General features: G+C 40.7%; 1 protein-coding gene and 1 long non-coding RNA gene across 10 annotated transcripts in view; one reads left to right on the top strand and one right to left on the bottom strand.

The window, feature by feature from the left end:
- Nucleotides 1–1,953: 1,953 nt before the first annotated feature.
- Nucleotides 1,954–8,193, top strand: LOC139103336 (uncharacterized). Its single transcript, XR_011545858.1, has 3 exons — nucleotides 1,954–2,394; nucleotides 3,637–3,764; nucleotides 3,877–8,193. It is a non-coding gene; the product is annotated as an uncharacterized lncRNA (long non-coding RNA).
- A 5,991-nt stretch (nucleotides 8,194–14,184) lies between these two features.
- Nucleotides 14,185–21,983, bottom strand: part of Antp (homeobox protein H90) — a 93,713-nt gene continuing 85,914 nt past the window's right edge. For 8 of the 9 annotated variants that reach the window (XM_070657895.1, XM_070657892.1, XM_070657893.1 and 5 more), the window contains one exon: nucleotides 14,185–21,836. In XM_070657895.1, coding sequence (XP_070513996.1) covers nucleotides 21,583–21,836 — 254 coding nt within the window. In that variant the 3' untranslated portion in view covers nucleotides 14,185–21,582. The remainder of the gene's footprint in view (nucleotides 21,837–21,983) is intronic. The other variant, XR_011545857.1, reaches the window with a different exon arrangement.

The raw sequence follows: 21,983 nt of genomic DNA, 5'->3' as shown, positions 1-21,983 counted from the left end.
TTCGGCGACTTCATCTCGAAACGAGGACGAGTAATAATTAACTCTGTGCGCAGCAAGTAGCAGAATAAATCTTCGACCGGCATCGGCCGGCGAAGCTGAATCTAATACACTAATATCCCCGGTGCCTTCTTTATCCGATCTTTTTGCGGGCGGATATTTTTTGCATAACTTCACCATACGACTATTCCCCTCTCGTCGCCGCCATCAGCACCTCCACCTCCCTCCCCGGGCTTTCTCCCCCTTTCTGCGCCCGCCGCGAAACGAGCCCCAGCCTGGATCCCCACTCGTCCCGACCACACGTCCCTTTTCCCTCCACTCTGACCAACTTCCACGACCTCTCCTACCGACACCTCATCTCTCGGTTCTCTCTCCCTCTCATCCCCGCGCCCCGCCGCCGCGGTTCCAAGCGTTGTACACGAGGCTGCGGCTAAGAGCAGAGCGACGTCGGCGACGCCACGCACCCCGACGTCGCCCTGACGCGCTCTACTGACGCTGCGGAGCGGAGATTAATGGCTTCGGACTCTGAAATCCTGGAAAATAAATAGCGAGACCCCGGTGGCGAGAGAGGGAGTCCTGCGGAGCAAGATGCGGTCCCTCCTTCTCCGTGGCTCGCCTTCCCGCTCGCTCTGCCGAGCAACGAGAAAGAGAGGATCGCAGCTTCCCGAGGGACCTACCTACCCGCCGCCGCCGCTGCCGCCGCCGCTGCTGCCCATTTCTTTGTAAGACAGTGCCGGGCTGTCGATGAGACGAGGGGAACAATGCGCGTTGCCCTATTGGAAATCCCTATCATAACAAATTACTCGTGCGAAATATAAGAAGGAAAAACCAGTCAAAATAATTGACCTGTAATGCTTGCCGTTCGGCTATTAAATCTCTAAACGTACGCGAATGTCAAAATATGTACCGGGACCACGAGTTGAATTGCGCTAAGAGTGCAAAACCGCGATCTAATTGTAGTCGTTCGCATAGTATGTGGTCTAAGTCTGCCTGCCTCTGGCCTGTGCCCCCGTTTCTTTCATTCTTCTCTTTATTACGTTCTTCCCCGAGTTCCACCTTTGCGTCCGGATCGTTCTCCATCCCCATCCGTAACACCAACCGAAAGATTAATTGTTAATTCTTGCTACTGCAACCAGTTGCTACTAAACACGTATGGAGGCCCCGCAAAGGTCAAGGGACCGCCTTGCGTATACGCGCTGAGTAAGAAATATACACGCGTTAATGAGATTCCTCTCGCGAGCTCGCTTGATGATTAAAAGCATAATAGGGACGGACTGTAAGGAATCAACTCGTCCGCGCTGTACAATCTGCGCTTGAAGAGTATACGTTTTGCGTGTAAACTTCGCCTTCCCTCGCTATGAGTGACGAGTCAAAATGCGTCTCTATGCCTTTTCAAGCCTCCTCTTTTACGAGCATTATACAAAATTACAGGAAGCTATTAGACGCGCAAATGTTTTCGTTGCGCAACTAATTGCGGCAAGCTAAAATTGCAAATCAATAAGATACAAATGGCCACACAAGTGGTACAAAAAAAAAAAAAAATCGCTATTACTTTTTCGAGGCGTGATAAAATATAGAGAACACAGGCTGCAAGGTCCAGCGCGTAATGACTAGAAATTATAACATTGCGCAAGAGTGCACTTCTCAACTCGTTAATACTTTCAGGCTTAATTAAATGATTTAGCATTTAACTGTGTGTTTTCAGGGTCTTTCTCAAGACCACTTCGCAATGCGTCACTGCTTTTTGCAACTTGCCGATTGATTTGTTTTGCTGCGCGATACTCTATAATAAAATCTCAATTAAAGTGTCTGGACTGTTCATTATTTCCGCAAAAAGTAGCTCGCAGGTTGCGAGGTGCATAACTGTACAATCCTCCGGTCTAATAAAGTCTGACGAACGATTAAGTTCTCGGCACAATCATCGTAATTACTGTAAAGCACTGTGTGTGTCCTCAAATTTATAAGTAGGCCGTTATTAATCTCGCGCACACTTATTTCAAGACATTCAGTTGCCGTAGTTCGCGTTTTCGAAGCGGAAATGTGAGTTACGAAAATGTGCACGTTCCGAAAAATTTACGGTGCTGTCCCACCCTTTTGTTTTAAAACTGATAAACGCGAAAGGGAATCTTTTTAATTTTTAGCTTAACGAAAAGAGGAGACGCAGAGATGAAGGGTGATTTGATCCACGAGAGAACCGGGGAGGGAGAGGGGAAAAGCAGAGGAGCAGAATAGATCGGTATGGTGTCTCTATAGACACGGAGGTGCAGGGCGAAGGGAGAAATCGTGCAGGGCCATGCCAAGGCAATATCCATAGGAACACCCCGTCAGAGGGAGAGACGTCGAGACGTGTAATCAATCACGAGGGACCCCGCTGCCATGCTCGTGGCCCTCATATCGGTCCGTAATACACAGTAAACATTTTTAACTTTGCCACGTTATTAATATTAGTTGCACGTCTCGTATGTCTTACAACTTTTTCCTTGCATTCTATACGCGCGCGTTTTTTTTCTTTTTTTTTTTTTTCTTTGTGCGTTACGAAAAATTTGCATAATTCGGGCACGACGTAACGTCTTGTTGAGTGCGAATTCAGCAAGGATTGTTTAAGTTCCCTTTCATGTACGGGCGAGGCGCGATTGTAACATTAAAATGTCAGATGCAGTGTTAAGTACGAAGCAGTGTTCGAAATTATACCGCCGTTACGGCCGCGAGTTCCACGTGAATCGTAACCCGCGGTAAACATTTTTAACTACGCCGGGATATTAATAGCGGCCGCCCTCCGCGGTTCTCTTTTTTTCGTATGAACAATACGAAAAAAAAAGAGCTGTGTAAATTGTAAAATATCAACTAATACACCTGCGGGCCTTCGGAGGAAATAGAATGTACGCCGCGCGACATTATTTTACGATGGCATTATTAAATATTTGAAATTGCATCGTTATCGCACCGCTCGCATTTGCGGCGGAGGTCTGATTTTGATGTTTATGACATTACGGATTTCAGTCACCGCCTCGGTATCGCGTTGCGCAATTTTGCCACGTCGACGGGCGTTATTAAAATAAATCTCGTACGGGATATTAGAACTGTTCATTTCCTTGATGGCCCCTCCGCCAAAAACGTTAATTCGGCGTAACACTTCGTCATTTCGCGCTGATGCGAGTATCATAGCGTCCCATTCTGGTCCCCATACGAATCTGGTTCCCTTCCGCGCGTAGTACGAGTGAAATTCATTGTCGAGGAATGCGACTGGATTTATTTGTCCGCAGTAGCTTTGATATCCCCAACCGGCAGAAGAGTATCGTGCATAAATTTTGTCTTAAACTGATCTCTCGTTAATCGTGTCGCATTTGTCATACACTTAGGTGACGCTCGATCTTTCACTATTTCAACTAGTTTGCATAATTAAATAAATATATATTTTTTTAAATTATATTAAAAGGAAATCAATAAATTGCTTCGTTTTTAATCAAAAATAAAAAATGTCAACGGTAAAAGCAGTAATAAAATTATAATAATACGTTCATATATTAAGACACAGAACCTTTTCCAATATTTAATTAATGAATAATACGATTAAATAATATTTTAATATTTATAGCAATAAAAGCGGAAAGAATAACTCACAAAATGCTTCTTTTTAAGATTCTTTAAAGGGAATACGCCCATCCTTGCTTATCATTGCTTCGAATACCAGCAGATATTTATCAAGAAGATTATAAAATATTAAACGAACCCGGCGTTTCTGATCTAAATGTTAAGCAAGTGTGTCGGTAAGTGCTCTTAGGGAAAAATTCTTAGTTCAAAATGTTATTAAACGTATTGCGTCTTAAAATCTCTCTGTTATTACGGCATTAATAATTAATTCAACGCTATTACTTGCAGATGACGTCTTGGCAGAGCATGTTACTTAAATGTTGTTGAGTTATTATTGTAAAATGTACTTTAAACGTATAATTAAATGGCTGCACACATTTTGCACGAAATAGTGCAGGCATGACGTCTGTTACTTTGTAGTTTGCTTTGCAGTTTTTATCTTTCAGTGAAATACAATTTGAATAATAAAAAAGAAAAAAAAAGAAAGTAAATCCATGATTGGAATTACGCAACTGTTCAGGATCTTCGCTGAATGCTGATTAATTGATAAGGAAGAAACGTAAGGCCAGCTTACTATTTCATAGTAATTTTTTGTTTCGATTGCCTATTAATACTGCAAATTAAAAACTGCACGCATAATTAATTTCAGCATCGCTATAATCATGCTTTTGCATATTCGATATTTTATTGCGGATATTATTTTAACCGCAGATTGCATTTTATGTACGCAAAACACACGTTGCGAACAATATAAAGCGTTTCCTTTTTCTCTCTTTTTTAGTTTAACCGCCTTTCTCTTAGAAACTCATAACTTAATTGTTTGAGATGCGGCAATTTTTAATGAGAAGCGCGTGAACCGCGATAGAAAATTCTCTCCGTGGCGTTTCAAGCGTAATGCATATTTAAATTATTTAAATTGCACATTTAAATTAATATATTAATTAAAACCGGTTGCTTTCTCTAGAAATCGTCCTCCGAATGTTTTTCGCGTCCAAGTTCGACTTTTTTTAATAGTTAAAAACAACACACAACTTCTGACTTAGGTTTAAATAATGTTTATCGTACATTTCGTTAATTCCCAACGAGAGCTACGTCCGTTTCGCCTTTTACAGCTTACTAGAAGTCTCAATGGATTTCGTACGCAAGATAATTCGATTCGGAAACTTTCTAAGTTTCTATCTTGATTTCACACTCGATCAAACGAGCCATCGTTCTGTGGTGCTTTCGGTGCTTTCACGAGTTCAAAACTATCTTATACAGTAAACGGAAAGAGTTTTAATAATCGTTTCGATTGCGATATGCGAGGGACTCTATACGTAATATCTTTACGCGACGGGAAATGCGTGGGGTGTAACGTGCTTTTACGCTTATTTTAATCTGTATTAGACATTACGGAGCACGCGCTTCGCGTGCGTCATATACTTTTGCTTCTTCTGCGTTAAGAAAAACCGTTTTGCATTTAATAATTATTATCAATGAACTACGAATGTATGTATCTCACGTGCACGGTGTTACAAGCGCCTCCCGTTTCTTTAAACGTAATTTAAATGTACATTCGGCACCGTGGAAAAGCGACAACAACCGCAGCAACAACAAAATCTCTACATCTTCTTTTTAAATAAGGATCCGTTTATAAAATGTGCGCGATATCTCGGCGTCCCGCTATTTAAAAAAGTAAACTCTTCGAGGAATGAACGTACCGACAGGAATATATGCACAAAAATGTCAACATCGCCGAAGCGGGGAAGAAAGATATAGAATTGCCCATAAACCACGTTATCTGATTACACATCTGCGCTCGTATGTATTTAGACACGCAACATCCCACAATCGCCAGGCAGATTTCTGAAATATTCATTAGAAGATCGTATAAAGCAATTCTGAGCGACACAGTTGCTGGAACATACGTTTTTTCTCCTTCGCAATGTAAATAGCTGCTTGTGGAATTTTTTTTTTTTTTAATATTAACCCAAAGTTTTAATAAGATATCGCGGACGTAATCAAATTCACAAGGTGTCACCAAGATTACCGTTTTTCACATTTTAACACGGCGAGCGTAAAAGTCTGCTCACGCAAAATGTATTCTAATTTCATTTTAATCAATCAAACGAAAGTATTTTCCATACTTTAACTTTATCTCATTTCATATAGAATAAATATATATGTGTATATGTACTTTTAAACGTTATTTAGTTTTAAATATATGTAAAATTTATCTAATTACTGTAAAGAATAATCTATAAGCGTTCATAAAAATAAATTATCGAAAATAAATTCTACAGCCGTAAGTTCTGTGAGATGTAAAAGGGCACTAATATTCATCATGTGAAATTGAGTTATATTTTAGCAGACAGTCATGCTTCAAAACGGTTCGTATAGTCATTAAGGCATCATTAATCTTGTGCTTTTCTCATGCGTACGACAATAAAGTCGCTGTTAGAACAGGTGTTAAAATCTAGATGTGCCAACGTTATTAACTCAATTATGCGACAATAAAGCCCCACGAAGTGTAACAGAAATTCGTCCAGCAAATTGGATGTAAAATTAGGCAGGATTGCTTCGTGTATTTCAAAATTATTAATTGTTGCAGCGGAAACTAATTTAAAATCTTCAGACTTCTTTCTACTTTAATTAATTTACTGCATTATATTTTTAAGTGGCGTTTCTTTATTTTTCGTGACGCAATATGCTTGTATGTATAACTTTAAGTAATGTAACCGATCTCTCAATTCGGGACTTCGAAATCGTTGGAGCAGAAAAAAGAATTTACGTACGTGTGTACGACAACTGTTTCAAGTTTTTTTTTCCCCTTTTTTTTACCGAGTACTTTGCGAAACAAAGACAAAATATTCGAGACACATGCGTAAAATTTATTCGTCGATGAGCTATCGCAACATCACGACGTGAATCTCACATAATTCACGGCATAACGCAATTTAGGTAAGTAAAAATCCGTACAGGTATCGTCTTTAAAAGTTCATATGCGACATCCTACCGTCGAGAAATTTTGCAACGTGGAATCGACGTAATTCACATGATTTTGCGGACCTTGGCCCGCAAAAAACACTCTACCTGCGCATTTCGCAAGGTCAGCCTCGAGTCTTTTTAACGTGGAACAATGCTGCATGTCGCGGGAGAATTTTCGCAATAAAGAAACCTTTCCAATGTGCCTTCCATGCGTATGCACATGTGCTGCGGTTTCCTTCCGGAAACTGGAGCAATTTATGACCTCGAAAATCGACGCAATATTCGACTCGGCCGCATACCTCGGCGACATGTGACTTTTCCTCGGGAAATCGGGTCCAACGGTATGTCACCGTTAGCAGATTTCGGAATTTAGGGGTTTTTAAACAAAGCGAAAATTTATTGCTTCGCAATACGTTCGTGGAGGCTCGAAGACAGCATGTGGCGATGCAGAAGAAAGAAGACAGCGTGTACCATCTTCACCGTAAAATCACGGTAAAAGATTTCTCTGCGTAGCAAATTGGAAGACAATGAAACAACAGCAAAATCTGCCACAAACTTCTCCGAGTCTCTAACGTTCGATGGCTTAGAAAGTTGCATTCCGTCGCGCGAAATCGGTAGGGTTTACCCGTAAAACTCTGACATCTACTTTGTTCCCGGTTTATAATTAATTGTAGCTTTAGTATCATGCATTAGATTACTCACCGATTACAGCTCTTTACCGGCGTCGCTAGTAATCCAATGATGAACTGCATTGAATGAAGAAAACTGCAACAGCACGTTCTAATTAAATAATAAAACTGATTTTCGCATCGTTTACATCTTTTGGCATTTAATGATACTTTTTGATCACTATCACTTTAGAATTGTTATATCTACATTTGTATTTAAATACAGTCCAGTCAGATTCAAAGAGATTTTTAACAGATTCTCGTTAAGTTAGGTATTATAATTATTTCAGTCGAGATTGAAGTATTACTTTTACAATATTACTTTATGACGTTATTACATAAACTTCATATTTGAAAATCAGATAGTTCTAACAAAGCTTAGCTTACATATTCTAATAACGTGATGAAAGCATAATTTCTCCTTACCCACTATTTCGATCGCTTTGATAGTGGACCAGGCAATCGTGTTCTCGTGTCCGGTCGACGCATGGCCGCGAGTTACAAAACCGATGCCGGTGACATCAACCTGAACAATACACAAACAACGGAATCGAAGCACCGGTCGAAATGCGAACGTGACAATGTTGCTCGCGGGGGAAAAAACGAAAAATCAATTCGACAACCGGTCAACTTCCCGATCTTACCAATAAGGTGGCAGCACCTCGCCGCGATTTCTCTCGTCAGTGGCAACGTCGATGGCCGTGTTTTTTCTTTTTTTTTTTTTCTTCGTTCACGTTGCTAGCAGATTAGGCTAATGCGATGGACCAGATGAGATATGGCCCAGCGAATGGGAGTACAGTACTCGCATGGCATGGGCGTGACTGTACCCTGGAAACGGCCGTGCCCGGGGCCGCAATCGCGACGTAAACTAAGTGCTGGGTGGAGCTCCGTCTAGGCACTACCTACTCGATGGAACCATCATACTCCACCTCGAACATCACAGGGACAGTCTAATGGTCGCCGCTGTTCTCGAAAGGCGCCAGTTTCAAATTGTAGTCCGCAATAACAAACGTATGATTGCACTGTTTAATTATGACGCTGGCCTAGATTCGAGTATTCCAGTTTTGATTGGGTCCGTCGTGGATGCGCGCCGCACTCGTGCACGTTGTCCGAATTAAGATTTGAGTGACTGGTGTGATTCGTTGGTCAATTATAACAGTCCTTTGTCTTCCTTTCTTAGTGGTTGACTTATTTTCCATATACATTTCTTCTGATATTTTTGTAAATGATAATAAGTCTCTTCTTTTATTGCATTTTGCTGGTATCAGATGTGATTAACTTCTGTGTTTCTGGTACAAGTTGTCAACACTTTAGATGAAATTTCGTATCTTCTTTGTATCTTGTAGTTTTGATTTGTCATTTATTCACTTAGTAGATCACAGGCGATGTCTTAATTTTTGTAGTTTGTTCCTGTTGATTTATTTGATGCGACGAGTGTAATGAAGAATCCGTTGAACGAATCTGGAAAACTTAATCTAAAAAAGAACAAGAAAAAGCATTTTAATATTATTCAATATATGTAATTTATTTAATTATTATATAAAAGTATTTAATATTATTAAAATATACATTAAAATATAAAGGAGATATAGGTTTTAGAGGAGAAAGAAAGTGAAAAAATAATAATTAAAAAGAAAGAAAATAGGAAAAAGGTATATTGAAATAAATAACTGTATTGCAACATTGGTATAAAGTAAGAAAAAAGAAGAAGATATAAGCAGGACCTTTTCAATTTGTTCGGCATGGCACCGGGCAATACCACTTACGTCACGTCGGTCGTGAAAGTTTATTGAATCCACGAGGTCGCGATATTTTTAACGCGGAACAATGAGGCGAACGTATTTGCGCCAATCTCGCGTACAATGCATCCCAATGACCTCGGGTGAGAAAGGGCGGCGAAAGATTTGAAAAAAAAAAATAATAAAAAAAAAGAAATAAAAAAAATAAAAAAAAAGGAAAAACCGTCCGTCCGTCGAGCAAACACTTTTCAGTCTATCAGCCCTCGCGCGGCAGTTTTTCATGTTCCCGCTTGCCCGTTCCAAACCCCTTGCTCGTTCCCACGCCATTCGTCTGTCTACCGATATTCGTCGGTAGGGTCATATCTCCCGGCTACTTTTCAATTTCATTCGGCGGCCGCGTGCGCCTTCACCTCGCCGTCCAATTCTCAGCGACGCGGATCCGATAAGTTTTTATTATTTAGCGTTACCCGTGACCGGCGAGCTACGGTCGTCACCTAGAATCCCGTTGAGAGGCCGCGGATGGTCTCGCACGGCAGGAGCAACACAACCGGCGGCGGAGAGAGCGGCAGGGGACCGAAGTCGGCGGTGCGGCACAGCGGTGAAATTTCTGTCGCGGGGCTACGTAGCGCGGCCGGCGGTCCCCGAGGGATGCCCCGCTGATGTCATCGGGACATCCGGCTAATTGCGAGGATGTTTTGTTAGTTTCTCGGAGTATACGCGAGTCTCTCCCCCTTACAAGGTTTTGCATTTAGCCTTTCTATACGCTCACCCGGACCCGAACTTCCTAAAATACCTGGGTACGCGCCCCGCTCGAAATAAATTCGCATTAATTCGGCGAACGTCAGCTTGTATCTTATTACCCAGCGTAAAAAAAAAAAAAATCTAAATCCGAGCAGATCGTGTGCTTTCGCTTGAATCTTAGATATTCGCGAATTTTATCGGTGCTGTCTAATAAGTTGCACGCGTGTAAGAAAAATAATAGTGCTACGTATATTAATTAAAAGTCATAAGAATGCTAAAAACGTTCCAATTAAAGCTGTTACTTTTTATTAATTAGTTATACTGCGAAACGCTTTACCGGTAAAAATAATCGAACAAGTTAAACGAATAAATTGCAACGTTTGCCGAACGTGTTGAATATTACAGAACATTCATTGTTTGCTAATGTTTTAGAACTTAAACATTGACTGCGAAAAAGACGGCGTCTTCGCTCGGTGGTTTGCAGAACAGTAACAACGTTCGGAGATAGAGTGTTGGTGTCCCAGGGAGGGAAGAAAGAGAAGGGATGGCGATATTATTGATTTATGTTCCGTTATACGTTATGTATCCAACGGCGTCCTCCATGCAGTGATCCGCCTAAAGCACAACGTTGTTTAAACCTGAGAGTCGACCGCGATAGAATTGTTTTTTTCTTTCATTTTTTTGCAAATTTTTTTACTCCGTAAAAGTAACAAGTGCATGCCCATTAATGTGCTCCTTTTCGCATAATCCCGGGATTTGAAACGTAAGAACTAGGTGAGAAGATTAACGATGCAGTTATGTTTTATCACACCCAGACTTTGTTAAAAATTTCTTCGCGGGCGTATGATTTACGCTCCCCCATTAAAACGTTATAAATTCGCGGTAATTAAATAATAACAATTATTAATAAATGAAATACTCTCCGAATGGACGGTCTCGTGAAAAAGTGCGAAAAATCCCTCGTTTAAAGTCGTTCAAGCCTCTCGGCATTTAAATCTTAACACTCCTGTTAATTCGTGCGACCGGATCTCCGTAATAAACTCCCGGTAATCGTTGAGTCCACGTTATCGGACGTCCTCATCGCGCGAATCGAAACCGATCATCGGCAGCGGAAGCGATCACCGCGTAAACAGGCCGAGCAGCCGTCGCGAGCATTTTCCAACAGAAGTAGGTTTGTTCGTGATTATCAATTACCTCCGATGCGGTTTACATTGTCCGAAACGCGGCGTGCACCGTGGATCGTGTCGCTGTGACGGAAATCAGGGCGGGGGACGGCCAAGAGCGGAGTGCGAGGAGACAAAATCGTCGAAGGTGGCGATAGCGAGGATGGGGTGTCGGGAGGGAGAGGTGGGACCGGCGAGCGGGAAGCGCCGAAAATTGATGCATTCTCTATGCAAAATAGCAGAAGCACGAGGCTAATAGTAGCCGGGCGGCACGCAACCAGAATTCCTCTATGGCAACCGCTTACCATTCTCCCCTGTCCTCCCCCTTCTCTCTGTCAAGTTTCTACCTACATCGCCACCTCCGTCACCTACGTCCTGGACAGAATCGAGAGCGGCATAGAAGCCGTTAACACTCTATTAACACTAACGACGCTCATACATAACAACAGTGCCGCGGGGATAGAATTTATGGTCTATTAATGGGGGTTACTTTATGCGTTATGTAGCTGTAGTCGTCATGCCGACAGGTAGTATGACGTAAATTTTACGAGGGCCCGCGCGGCGTGCCCGTGTACGCAATAAGTTACTCGTGAGACCCGTTATTAATGTGTTTACACTAGATATTCGTGGATTCGGCGGCCGGCGCCACTTTTCCTGTTAACCGCCGGAACACAATTCTCCCCTGCCCCCCCTCGGGCTTCGGCCAAGTGAATTAAAATCCGACCGTTAAACGCCCATGAGTATAATGAGGCATGCGAACGGCTGAGAAGTTAGCGCGCACCGAAAATATAAAGACATAAATTTAGACCGTGGCATAGGGACAGGCTTCTCAGATTAGAAGGCGCAGTCTTATCTCCTTCTTCTACCGCCTTCCTAAACCCGTGTGATTCTATATTAATTTAGTAGAGTTCATTACGCTTTCAATTTCCAAGCACAATAGAAATTAATAAATAAGATTAATTTTTTTTTTTTTTCTTAATTCGATTGGACTTAATGCTCCATTAATTAACCATCATCAAATCCAAATCGCGCGTGCAAAATTCAGTTTCGTAAAATGTAGCTTTGTAAACGAAATACTCTTTCCGACCAGTGCATGCTATCCAGTAATATAATATGATTCGTGTAATATATTATTGCGTTAAATTTGAAACAGAGAAGAGAAAGCGAAAAGAGAGAGGAAAAAAAGGAAAAAAAAAAGAGAAAAGAAAAGAGCCAGAAAAAGGGAGAGATAGAAAGAGAAAGAGGGGGAGAGAGAAAACAGGTGTACTTGTAATCTCTCGCGAAATGCGAGTAAACAAGAAAGTTAACGGGCTCACCGCTCGTCGAGTGCAGCGTAGTCGAGTGCCAAAGTTCATCGTGAGATCCTGCCCTCCTCACGGGCTAAAGGAGACGCGGCAAGGCCGGTAAAGTGATAAAGCGGCCATAAATTCTAACCGCCATCCTCCCACCGGCTCCTCTATCTTGCCGGGTCTCTACTCCGCCGACTCCTCGCTCTCGCCCGTCTCCTCTCTCAGGTTATTTCGCTCCCTCGTGCTCGTCCTGCCTACGGATTCCCTGCCCTCCTCTTCCCCACACCAGGAGTGCATTTGCAACGTGGATGCACCTGCAACAACCGAATTGGTAAAGGTCACCGCCGCTTTAAATCGTAAATACGCAATCCACTACGCCAGATATACTCACTTAACGATGGAATTCTTCTGCTCTTCCATCTCGCATGACCCGGATTCGTTACCCAGTTCCGGAAGTGCGATAGCATTACGAGGCTTCCGTCAATTATACTCACCTTTCATCGCGCCAACAGACGGCGATAGATAGCGCCGTGTCCACACGTCAATCTTTCTGCCGCGGAGATTTAATTTTGCGGACGCACGTATGCGTATTAAGGCAATCGCCGGATTAAGATTAAATCTTTCACGTCACGCAAAATATTGAAGAATACGAACTAGCGTAAAGAGAAGGGCCTTTCGATAATTGAAATACGTATTGGCGAAGTGCGTGCAAGCCAATATTAAATTATCCGAACATATAAATATAATTAAAAGCGTAACGTTATTCTTATTTCATTTATCACTTCTAAAGTAATTATTTATAATTCTTTTAGTATTAAATATTGAAAAAAAATAAAAATAAGAAGAAATGATGAGAAAAAGAAACGGAAAATGTCGAGAGCGTGAATAATCGAAAATGGACGAGATAAAACTCGCGATATCTGAAATTGAATCTGATATTGACACTTGAGGCATGCCGTCCACTGCACGTGGACACGCGGAACGAAGACGTCTGTCCGTCGTGGGGGAATGGTTGCAGCTGCACTCGGCCGAGATGTCGAAATCCAATATCGCAAATCCGAGCATACCTACCGTCTAGGCGAGAGCTAGGCCACGGCGTGTGTTCGTTGCAGCGCAGGGGCGAACAGACAGAAATCCCAATAAATCATCCCGTCACGAGCCGTGAGCCAAGGCGGGGCCTCTTGCTTCGTATTAGCCAATAATAATCCTCTCCGAGGTGGAGGCCATCTTGGATTATACAATGGTTCCTTCCGCTGCAATTCGTATAAACGCAACCTCCGGGTATGCCGGGCTTACTCTCTCTCGAAGGGAAGCCAGTGGCGTACTAATCGCGATATCCTCGTGCGGCGTGCAGAAATCACGACTTCACGCTGGGAATCCGCGGATCCCCGACCCGGAGAATCCCGGTACGCGCCGCCGATTGACCGCCGCGCGCGTTCGCGAATTTGCATAGCGTCGCGATACCGCACAATGATAAGGGGAACAACCGGCCGTTCTTCATCACATCCCTACACTTCATATTCAACCACAATTTATTTCTCGTTTTCAAACACAGCTATTATAATTAATATAATAATTATTATTATTAATATGGACAGACTCTTATATAATATAATACAATACGGTTTAGACTCGCCGACATGATAGCATGTAATACTATTTATCCATCGCCTCGTCGTCTTCATCATTATTACATAATACATACTTCACTCGCGTAAGAGACACCGTTTACCATTGCAATCATCATCATCAACATCGCCACTGTCGTACTCTTTATGTGTACATATAGTTTACATAATGCGAGACACTACAAAATAACTATATACGTTTGTTGTAGCTGTAATAATTATTCGTATTTGTATATTTAAATATATATATTTATAATATATATAATTTATATGTATATATATATTTATATATAGATTCATTTATTTATACTTCATTTTTTTCCCCTTCCGATTTATCTTCCGATAAAGCAGTGTTGCCCACATTTTTGTTTTCGGCTGCTAGGCACACCTGTACTTAAGTATTTCTCTCCTTTTTTTTTTTTTTTTTTCTCCGCACAATCGTTGGAACGAATGCATTGTACCCGGTCTTTTGTAAATAGGCAATGTGTCTAATATACCGCTTCTCAAATTTGTATCCGTGTGCATACGTGTGCGTATACATATAATATGTAGAATATATGATACATGTACACTTTGTGTCTTTCGGCCGGGGCAATGCGTAACCATGGTGACTCAAGTGTGTAGCTGGGAGATAGGAAACCTAATCGCAGATCGTGCGTCATGCCTCAGGGAAATGTGCGAATTTTTATGGACCGGGCGCGACCTGGCATTCCCACTACCACCCTAAACAAATTGCAACTCGTCTCTCAGATTGTTGTCTCGCGTGCAGCATATCCGGAACTCCCGCTCGTCGCACTAGGTCGATCCCTAGTAACCTTGGCACGGTTGCACTTCGCAAAAGCTGCATAAATATTCCACGCGGGAATTAAACACCGCTGTCTAACCGAAGACTAATAAAACCTCTGAATTCATTTAACTTTTCAAGCGTGTGTCAAAAACTGCAACATGGTTTTTTATTTTTTTTTTTTTTATTATTTTTAAGCCTATTAATCAAGTCTATAAATCAAATAGTATTAAAATTTAATAAGCAACTGGCAATAGCAATAGAACAGAATTTTAGCATAAGATTTTAATAAGAAATTCCTTTCTACTCCGTTAATCCGTTAATACTCAAAGTAGGGTGCGACACACTGGAGAAACCGTAAGTTCGTCGGCGAACGACAACGTGGCGGCTCTCGAAATATTGTCATCCTCTTACTCTACCCGAGTGGAAATTTATCTAACTAATCTGATTTTGCAGCTAGTGGTGAAATCGCGCAGATTAAATATATTTCTTAACTAATGACTAGCTTGGTACTAGCCATAAATTATAAGAAAGTATTTAATATTTTGTGACTGTCTTCAAAAAATAAAATTGTCATTTAAAAAAAGAAAAACAAAATCTATCTAATATCGGTCGTCTAGTCACTGTCCAGCGCAGACCGTGTATTTAAATACTGTGTTCCGACCTTACGCAACGCTCGCTCGACTGCCGAATTCGCCGGGCAAACCGGTACACGCCGTCCACCGTCCGCTAGTCCTCCACCTTGCGAACTTGGAGCACGAGGACTGCCGGCCGATGAAAACACACGCACGTACTCATATTACCGCGTCGGTCGGCGAGCCCGGCGGATTCGAATCGAGCGTTGCGTAAGGTCAACACGCGGCGAAAAACATTTAGATATCTAGCTTTTCTAGCTATGTTTTTTGAGTATTATTCTGGCTCAGTGCTGGACAGTTTTGCTAGACAGCCACGAGATGAAACACGAATTGGCTAGCTAATTTATTAGGTAACGGTGGGAATCAATTTCCACTCGGGTAGTTATATCTTCGTCGAGTCACTGAGTAATCGAATTACCCGCGGAACTCCACCGTTTGAATATCGTTACTATATCGTATCAATAAATAGTGATTAATTAGACCTCTGCTACCGTTACTTTGTAAGGTTTTTTTTTTTAATCTAGTAAACAGGTACCTACTCTACCTACGCGGTATCGTATACAGGGTCGCGGCTCGCGATTCGATACCGCAACGTCAGACGTCGCCTTTCACATTGCCCTGCCGATATTTGAAAAAGAAAACTTCTCTCGTTCCCACATATATACTTTTCACATGATTAATTATATACAAATGCATCCTGCTTTTATCTCTGCGTTCACCGGAACATTAAAATGAAAGGAAATTGTACATCTAGAGTAACTTCGGTAATACTTATTGCTTGTTATTTGGATGTCAATGTCGATTTACAAACGAAAAAGGGTAAAGAAGTACCGAAGTCGCTCTAAATTCAGTTATAGGCGGCGAAATATTTGTTTGGAATAATCGGCTAATTTAAATATTAATAACGCACAGTTAAATAATTATTTCTATCGATAAATAATAGCATAGGTCTGGATGTGTTCTTGTTTCAGCGACTATTGTATACAATATTCTTGTCTCGCGTTACGGAGTCTATCAGTCTTCACATGGCGGAACCTATAATCGATGAGACGCATATCTCACGTTCGAAATAGCAAAAAATCGGAAATTTCTCGTGTATAGTTTATGGCAATCTCCTCTAGCTGCATTACACAAGCGATACATTTATAATGCCTTGATCTTTGAATTATTTTTCTTTCTTTATATTTAGAAGTATATAAAAGTTCGATTCGGGGATTAAATAAAGCGAGTACTGTGAATGTATTTGGTACATTATAAAATTCATGAAAAGAATAAAAACCAACAAACTGCATACCGTCTGCGTTTTTGCTTCGCGTTGTAAGAATATCAATTAAAAATTTAAAAAAAAAAAAAAATAAAATAAAAGAAAAAACCTAGATTAAGTTCGATAGATGATGATGGAGCGTGGGACTTGCTTATTTATAAATTTTACGTATTTGGATAGAAATACGATATACCCGAAAGATATATCCGAAACTAATAACGCTTTCCTGAAATGCAACAGGAAGTCAGGAACTCTTCGGCGCATTCACGTATGAGGACGACGTTTCGCAATTTGCTTAATAAAGAAACAGAGTCGAACGTTCGCATAAAATCGAAGAGCCGAAATTGCGAAAGAGCCAAGGAACGTAGCGAAATCCGAATGTGCGAAAACACGTTTTCGTCATTTCTTTCTTTTTATAAAAAAAAATGTTTTTTTTTAACGTCGCTTCGTATTTATACGTGCAAACCCGATAAAAACGATTGGATACGCGAGAGTGTACATCAGCATAAGGATTTCATAATCTCTACCAATTTACGTCACCTCGTAGAGATCCTCAAGGAAGTTTAGAATCAATGGTACATATAAATACCTACAACGTTATCTAGTACATTATAAAAAATATTTATTGTATAATCAATTAAACAAACAGAAAGATCCACTTTGCGGTATATATAACATGTATCAATAAATATTACCGGACTAAACGATATTACGGTCAGAAAATTACTCGTTCATCGACAAACGTTACTTCTTATATTTTTTCATTTCTCTTTGTTCTACTTATTTCGTAGCATTTTTTTTCTGCATATAGTCTAGTTAGAAAGATCGGACTTATGTACATTCCTCTTCTTTCCCCTCCCCATTTTTTTTCTTTTGCAAGTGCCGCCGCTTTCTCGCGATATCGTGGACAATAATAAATAAAAATTTTCATTGCGCGTTTCTCCCGTGGTGTACGTATTGATGGCGAGTGCCGTTTACTCTTTTTGACGAAAATCCAATTGAAAATTCACGACCGCCACCTTCGTTCACTGCGACCAACACGCACTTAACTCTACTTCTTTACCTTTATGAATTAAATTTTAGATGTTACTCTTATCGAATACGGACTATTCTTAGTGACATACGTACACACTGCTGCATTTACGTTTCAGTTTTACGCTCTACGTTTGCATACACTCACGGTACTTGGTTTAATTTACGTATATCTTGTAATTTAATGCGCATATATACGAGTAAAGATAAAATATATATTTTGCATCTCATTCCTCCCAGTTAATATTATGAATTTTCCCTTCTCGCGTTATATATAATATATGTATATACCTTTAATCTATAAGTAATAGGTTTGCTATCCAATAGATACAAAAGTCGCTTGTTTTTTTTTTTTTTTTTTTTTTTTCCTTTTCTTTTCTTTAGTTGCGCACGTATTCACGGCGATCGCTCACCACCTGCCTTACCTCGACATTTAATTATTATATTACACAGCACCGGGATCCGTCATATCTCTCGTTTAATTTTTATTTAAACATATTTTATTGCACTATTCAACTTTTGTACACGTTACAATCGAATTAGATGTTGGGAAATTATTTTCGATTGACGGACCGGAGCTGCGTCCCGAATTTAAATTTTAGACGTATATTATATATACAATTTCAACTAGACGTTAACGTAATGCGGTCTAACAAATCGAAAAATCTCATTTCGTAAATTAATTCGTTCTTTGGCGACTTGGAAAAAAAATTAAACGTTACAATGTGATAATGATTCACGTCAAAAAAAAAAAAAAAAAATTAAAAAGACTCCTAATTAAAAAGAAAGCCGCGATTATGGCATTTTATGACAATAACTATGCAATTTAAACTCAGAATAATTAATAATACAATCATACGATTACCGTGCGTATTCAAAGACTTAAAAAAAAAATTAATTTAATACTTTACTTTTATTTTCCAATCAAATAAAATTGCACAACGGAATGAAAATGACGGACGAATATTTTCCCATGAGACCGCGATTGGCTAGATTATACGGGCGTTTCAAATGCGTGCGTGTGATAGCGAGCGACCGCCGCGGATTTCACACAGTTCGTTGCTCCTCAAGGACAAAGAGTTTTACATAAATAAATTTCTCGAGAAGGAAAGGCTGGTCGCACATTGCTCGATCGACGCGCGAGCGCGAGCTGGACCATACGTTACGTATATCGATTACACGTTTTATGCCACTCTCCTCGTTTTCTCTCGTTTTCGCCAGGAGCCGAATTTCAGCAGCGAGCTAGAGGATCGGCCACCCCGGCAGCGGCATTACCGTCCGGCTGTTTTATAATTAGCACGCGGTTATTAATATCGTTTATTACGTATATCGTTAATTATGGTGTATACAAGATATACACTAAATAATTACGTCGAATCTAAATTTACAACACAGCACAAGAATTTACCGCGGCGGAATATATGGGCCTGCCCGGCCGCGGCTGCGGCCGGGCTTTCCTGAATCTCCCGATACGGCATAATCGAATCAATTCATCGAACCAGATCAGACGATCGAGTTGACGAGTGCCCTGATACCGCTTGCCACACTTAACGCGCTTGTCTCGATGCAAATGTAACAAATTGGATCCCCGCTGAATCAGATCACCTCTCACATACGAAGAACGCGGTCGTTGCGTGTCAAATCCAAATAAAAATGCGAAAATTATCGTACACGTGGTAATAAAAAGAATAATTTGGCAAGGAAAGCATAATTTTTCTCATATTTTAATCAGAAAATTAAAATTAAAATCGTAAAAGATTGTTTTGTACGACACGAAAAAGATTCAAAAGGCAGCGTCATGGTTTGAAATAATAATGCAATTTAAATCGTGAACTCGTGTAAGAAAAAATTCTTTTTTTACTTCTTTGTTTGGTTAGCTTTAAGCTACTATTAAGGTGCCAAGCGGTTTCATGCCGAAAGCATCCTATTCCGAAAATATGCTACGTATTATAACACTTGGTAACTTGGCGTCATGTCGCACGGAGCAAGAGCAAATTTTCGATAGCTACTAATGCAAATAAACTTCCGTTCCTTGAGTTATCTTCTTTCGATATTTACAATAAAAAAGAAAAATTGCAACGTTATTACAATTACAACTATTGCAATTATTCTTTTTTCTTTAAAAAAAAAAAAAAAAACAAAAGAAAGAAATTCTAAAGAAAATAATTTATTCGAGATCACATTGCATGTCTAACGTTGTAAAAGACATATTACGCTATATACATTCCTTTAATATCAAAGATATTAAATATCGGTCGGCTAATATCAAATATCTTAACGTCAAATAATTATTTTGCAAAATCATTTGAACTATTACGAGTATAATCTAAAAGAAGCTTTTCGACACGAATAGATAATACAATCTGTACTTCTTAAATGCATTTCCAAGTTTTCGAAAATAACGTAATTATTTCCAATAATTTAGAAATGCATTTAGAAGGTATAGAAGGAAAAGAATTTTTTTGCAATTTAAAGTCTTTTTCAAGTGGACATGCTTTTTAGCTAAGAAAGAACTGCTTATGTACATTATATGTTCACATCTTGAGCAATATGCGCGGTAGGAACAAGTCTTCCTAACTATCGGTTTGGTGAACGGATAAGCTACAATTTTATGCATTATCAGCCGCGTAAAAGTGTGAGCTTATTCCGCCGGCGTTCAAAGCTTACCGTTCCTATCAAATGCGTAACGATTCAACGAGAAACAAAGTAATTTAACCGATAATGCATATCTTTAGCGATTTTTGTAAGACTAACCTTGCGATGACGCTGATGAAGAAATGTCAACTCCATTTGACTCTGCTCCGCCGAAGAGCGCTGTTCTTTTTCTTTTTCCCCCTTTTTTTTTTTACTTTACACTTTATCATTCAGCACTAGTCAGTCTCGTTTACGGTTGCCCTCTCCGTACGCGACATTCCCCCTCCTCCAAAAAAAAAAGAAACAACGCCATATATCATACATGAAACTCCACTGGTCTTCCACGGAATTAGTTTTGCACACACTTGTATCACTGTACCTCGAGATAAGACGTAAAACTTTTACGATTCTCCTCTTCCGTCCACCTGCTGCGCTCCGCCGTAGCTCGACTTCAACCCCTTTCGGATCTCGCATCAAAGCACATCCTCGATGATCACACTTGGCACGAATCGTATAAGTATCCTCGTATTTGGGAGCCACCGCGCGGCGGTACCAAAGAAAGAATTCTATCTAAACAATCTAAGGACACTAAACCGCATATTTAGCGCTAAATACAGACGCGATGGACATCACCGTACGGGCTAATCTACTGTTCGTTTCTACTACGACTCTACTTTACGACGTAAGAGAATAAATAATAAAATGCTCTCCTAAGATTTCAACACGATCTCGCTCGCCTCTTCTTCGCCACGCTCGCAAGTCAGATTCGCGCGTTATCATTCTTTCCTCGCGGATTCAACCCTTAGTACTCTATCGTTTCGAGTCACGTCTTTTGCGTCAATACCGACCGGACGTTGATCACTCGCTCCCACGATTCACGTTAAACTACATACATCTTCGTCTATATATACGCGCGCATATATACATATATGTACGCGCACGTATGTATATGTATATATAGGCTGCTCACAGCCTGCATATATATAGATCGCGGTATACAATAATCGATTAAATGTAATAGAGGTTGACGCGGTTCTGATTAGCATGTGATCCAGTTTCGTTTACTCATCTCGATCGATAAATCTTGATTCCTCTTCACGCACGCGTTCCCGCAAATTCCTCTACTGACTCGTTTGTGCGTCTTCGCCTCGTTCGCTGCTCTTCGCCGTCCCTTCGTGCACCCGGGGCACATCGTGAGGTGCCCTCTCATCGTCATCGGGCGCTCTTTACGGGTCCTTCCACGACATTCTCGCCTTCGCCATTATCTGCCTCGTTTTTGGTACAAGCAACATGATTAACACGACAAAATAAGCGTCATTGCTTAGAAGGATTTGGAGGTCATCGATGGGGGAGTTGGAGTTCTGGGTGGGGAGGAGGTAGTGCTGGAAACAAGGTATCAAACGACCCTGAGAGAGGTGGAGAGGAGATTCCACTTTCCCTCGGAGCTCTTTTAACCCTGCGGCGACGTCTGCGGCGAGATTTCGGTGTCGCCGTCGCCCGATCCCGGCTCGCCTTTCGTCTTGTTCTCTTTCTTCCACTTCATCCGTCTGTTTTGAAACCAGATCTTTATCTGCCGTTCCGTCAGGCAAAGTGCGTGCGCGATCTCGATGCGTCGCCGCCTAGTAAGATATCGGTTGAAGTGAAATTCTTTCTCCAGCTCTAACGTTTGGTATCGCGTGTAAGTCTGTCGACCCCGTTTCCTTTCTGAAACAGAAAAAATTGAAATTTTGAATTAATATAATAATTTCTTATATTATATATTTTTATATTATTTTACACGCGCATAATATATACGCATAAATGTAATTATTTCTCGAATTAATAAAATACAACATAATTAGATTAATAAAA

The sequence above is a fragment of the Cardiocondyla obscurior genome, linkage group LG06 (assembly GCF_019399895.1).
Source record: "Cardiocondyla obscurior isolate alpha-2009 linkage group LG06, Cobs3.1, whole genome shotgun sequence".
Classification (NCBI taxonomy): Eukaryota; Metazoa; Arthropoda; class Insecta; order Hymenoptera; family Formicidae; genus Cardiocondyla; species Cardiocondyla obscurior.
The sequence above is the reverse complement of the archived record's forward strand: the minus strand, read 5'-3'. Positions and strand labels throughout refer to the sequence as shown.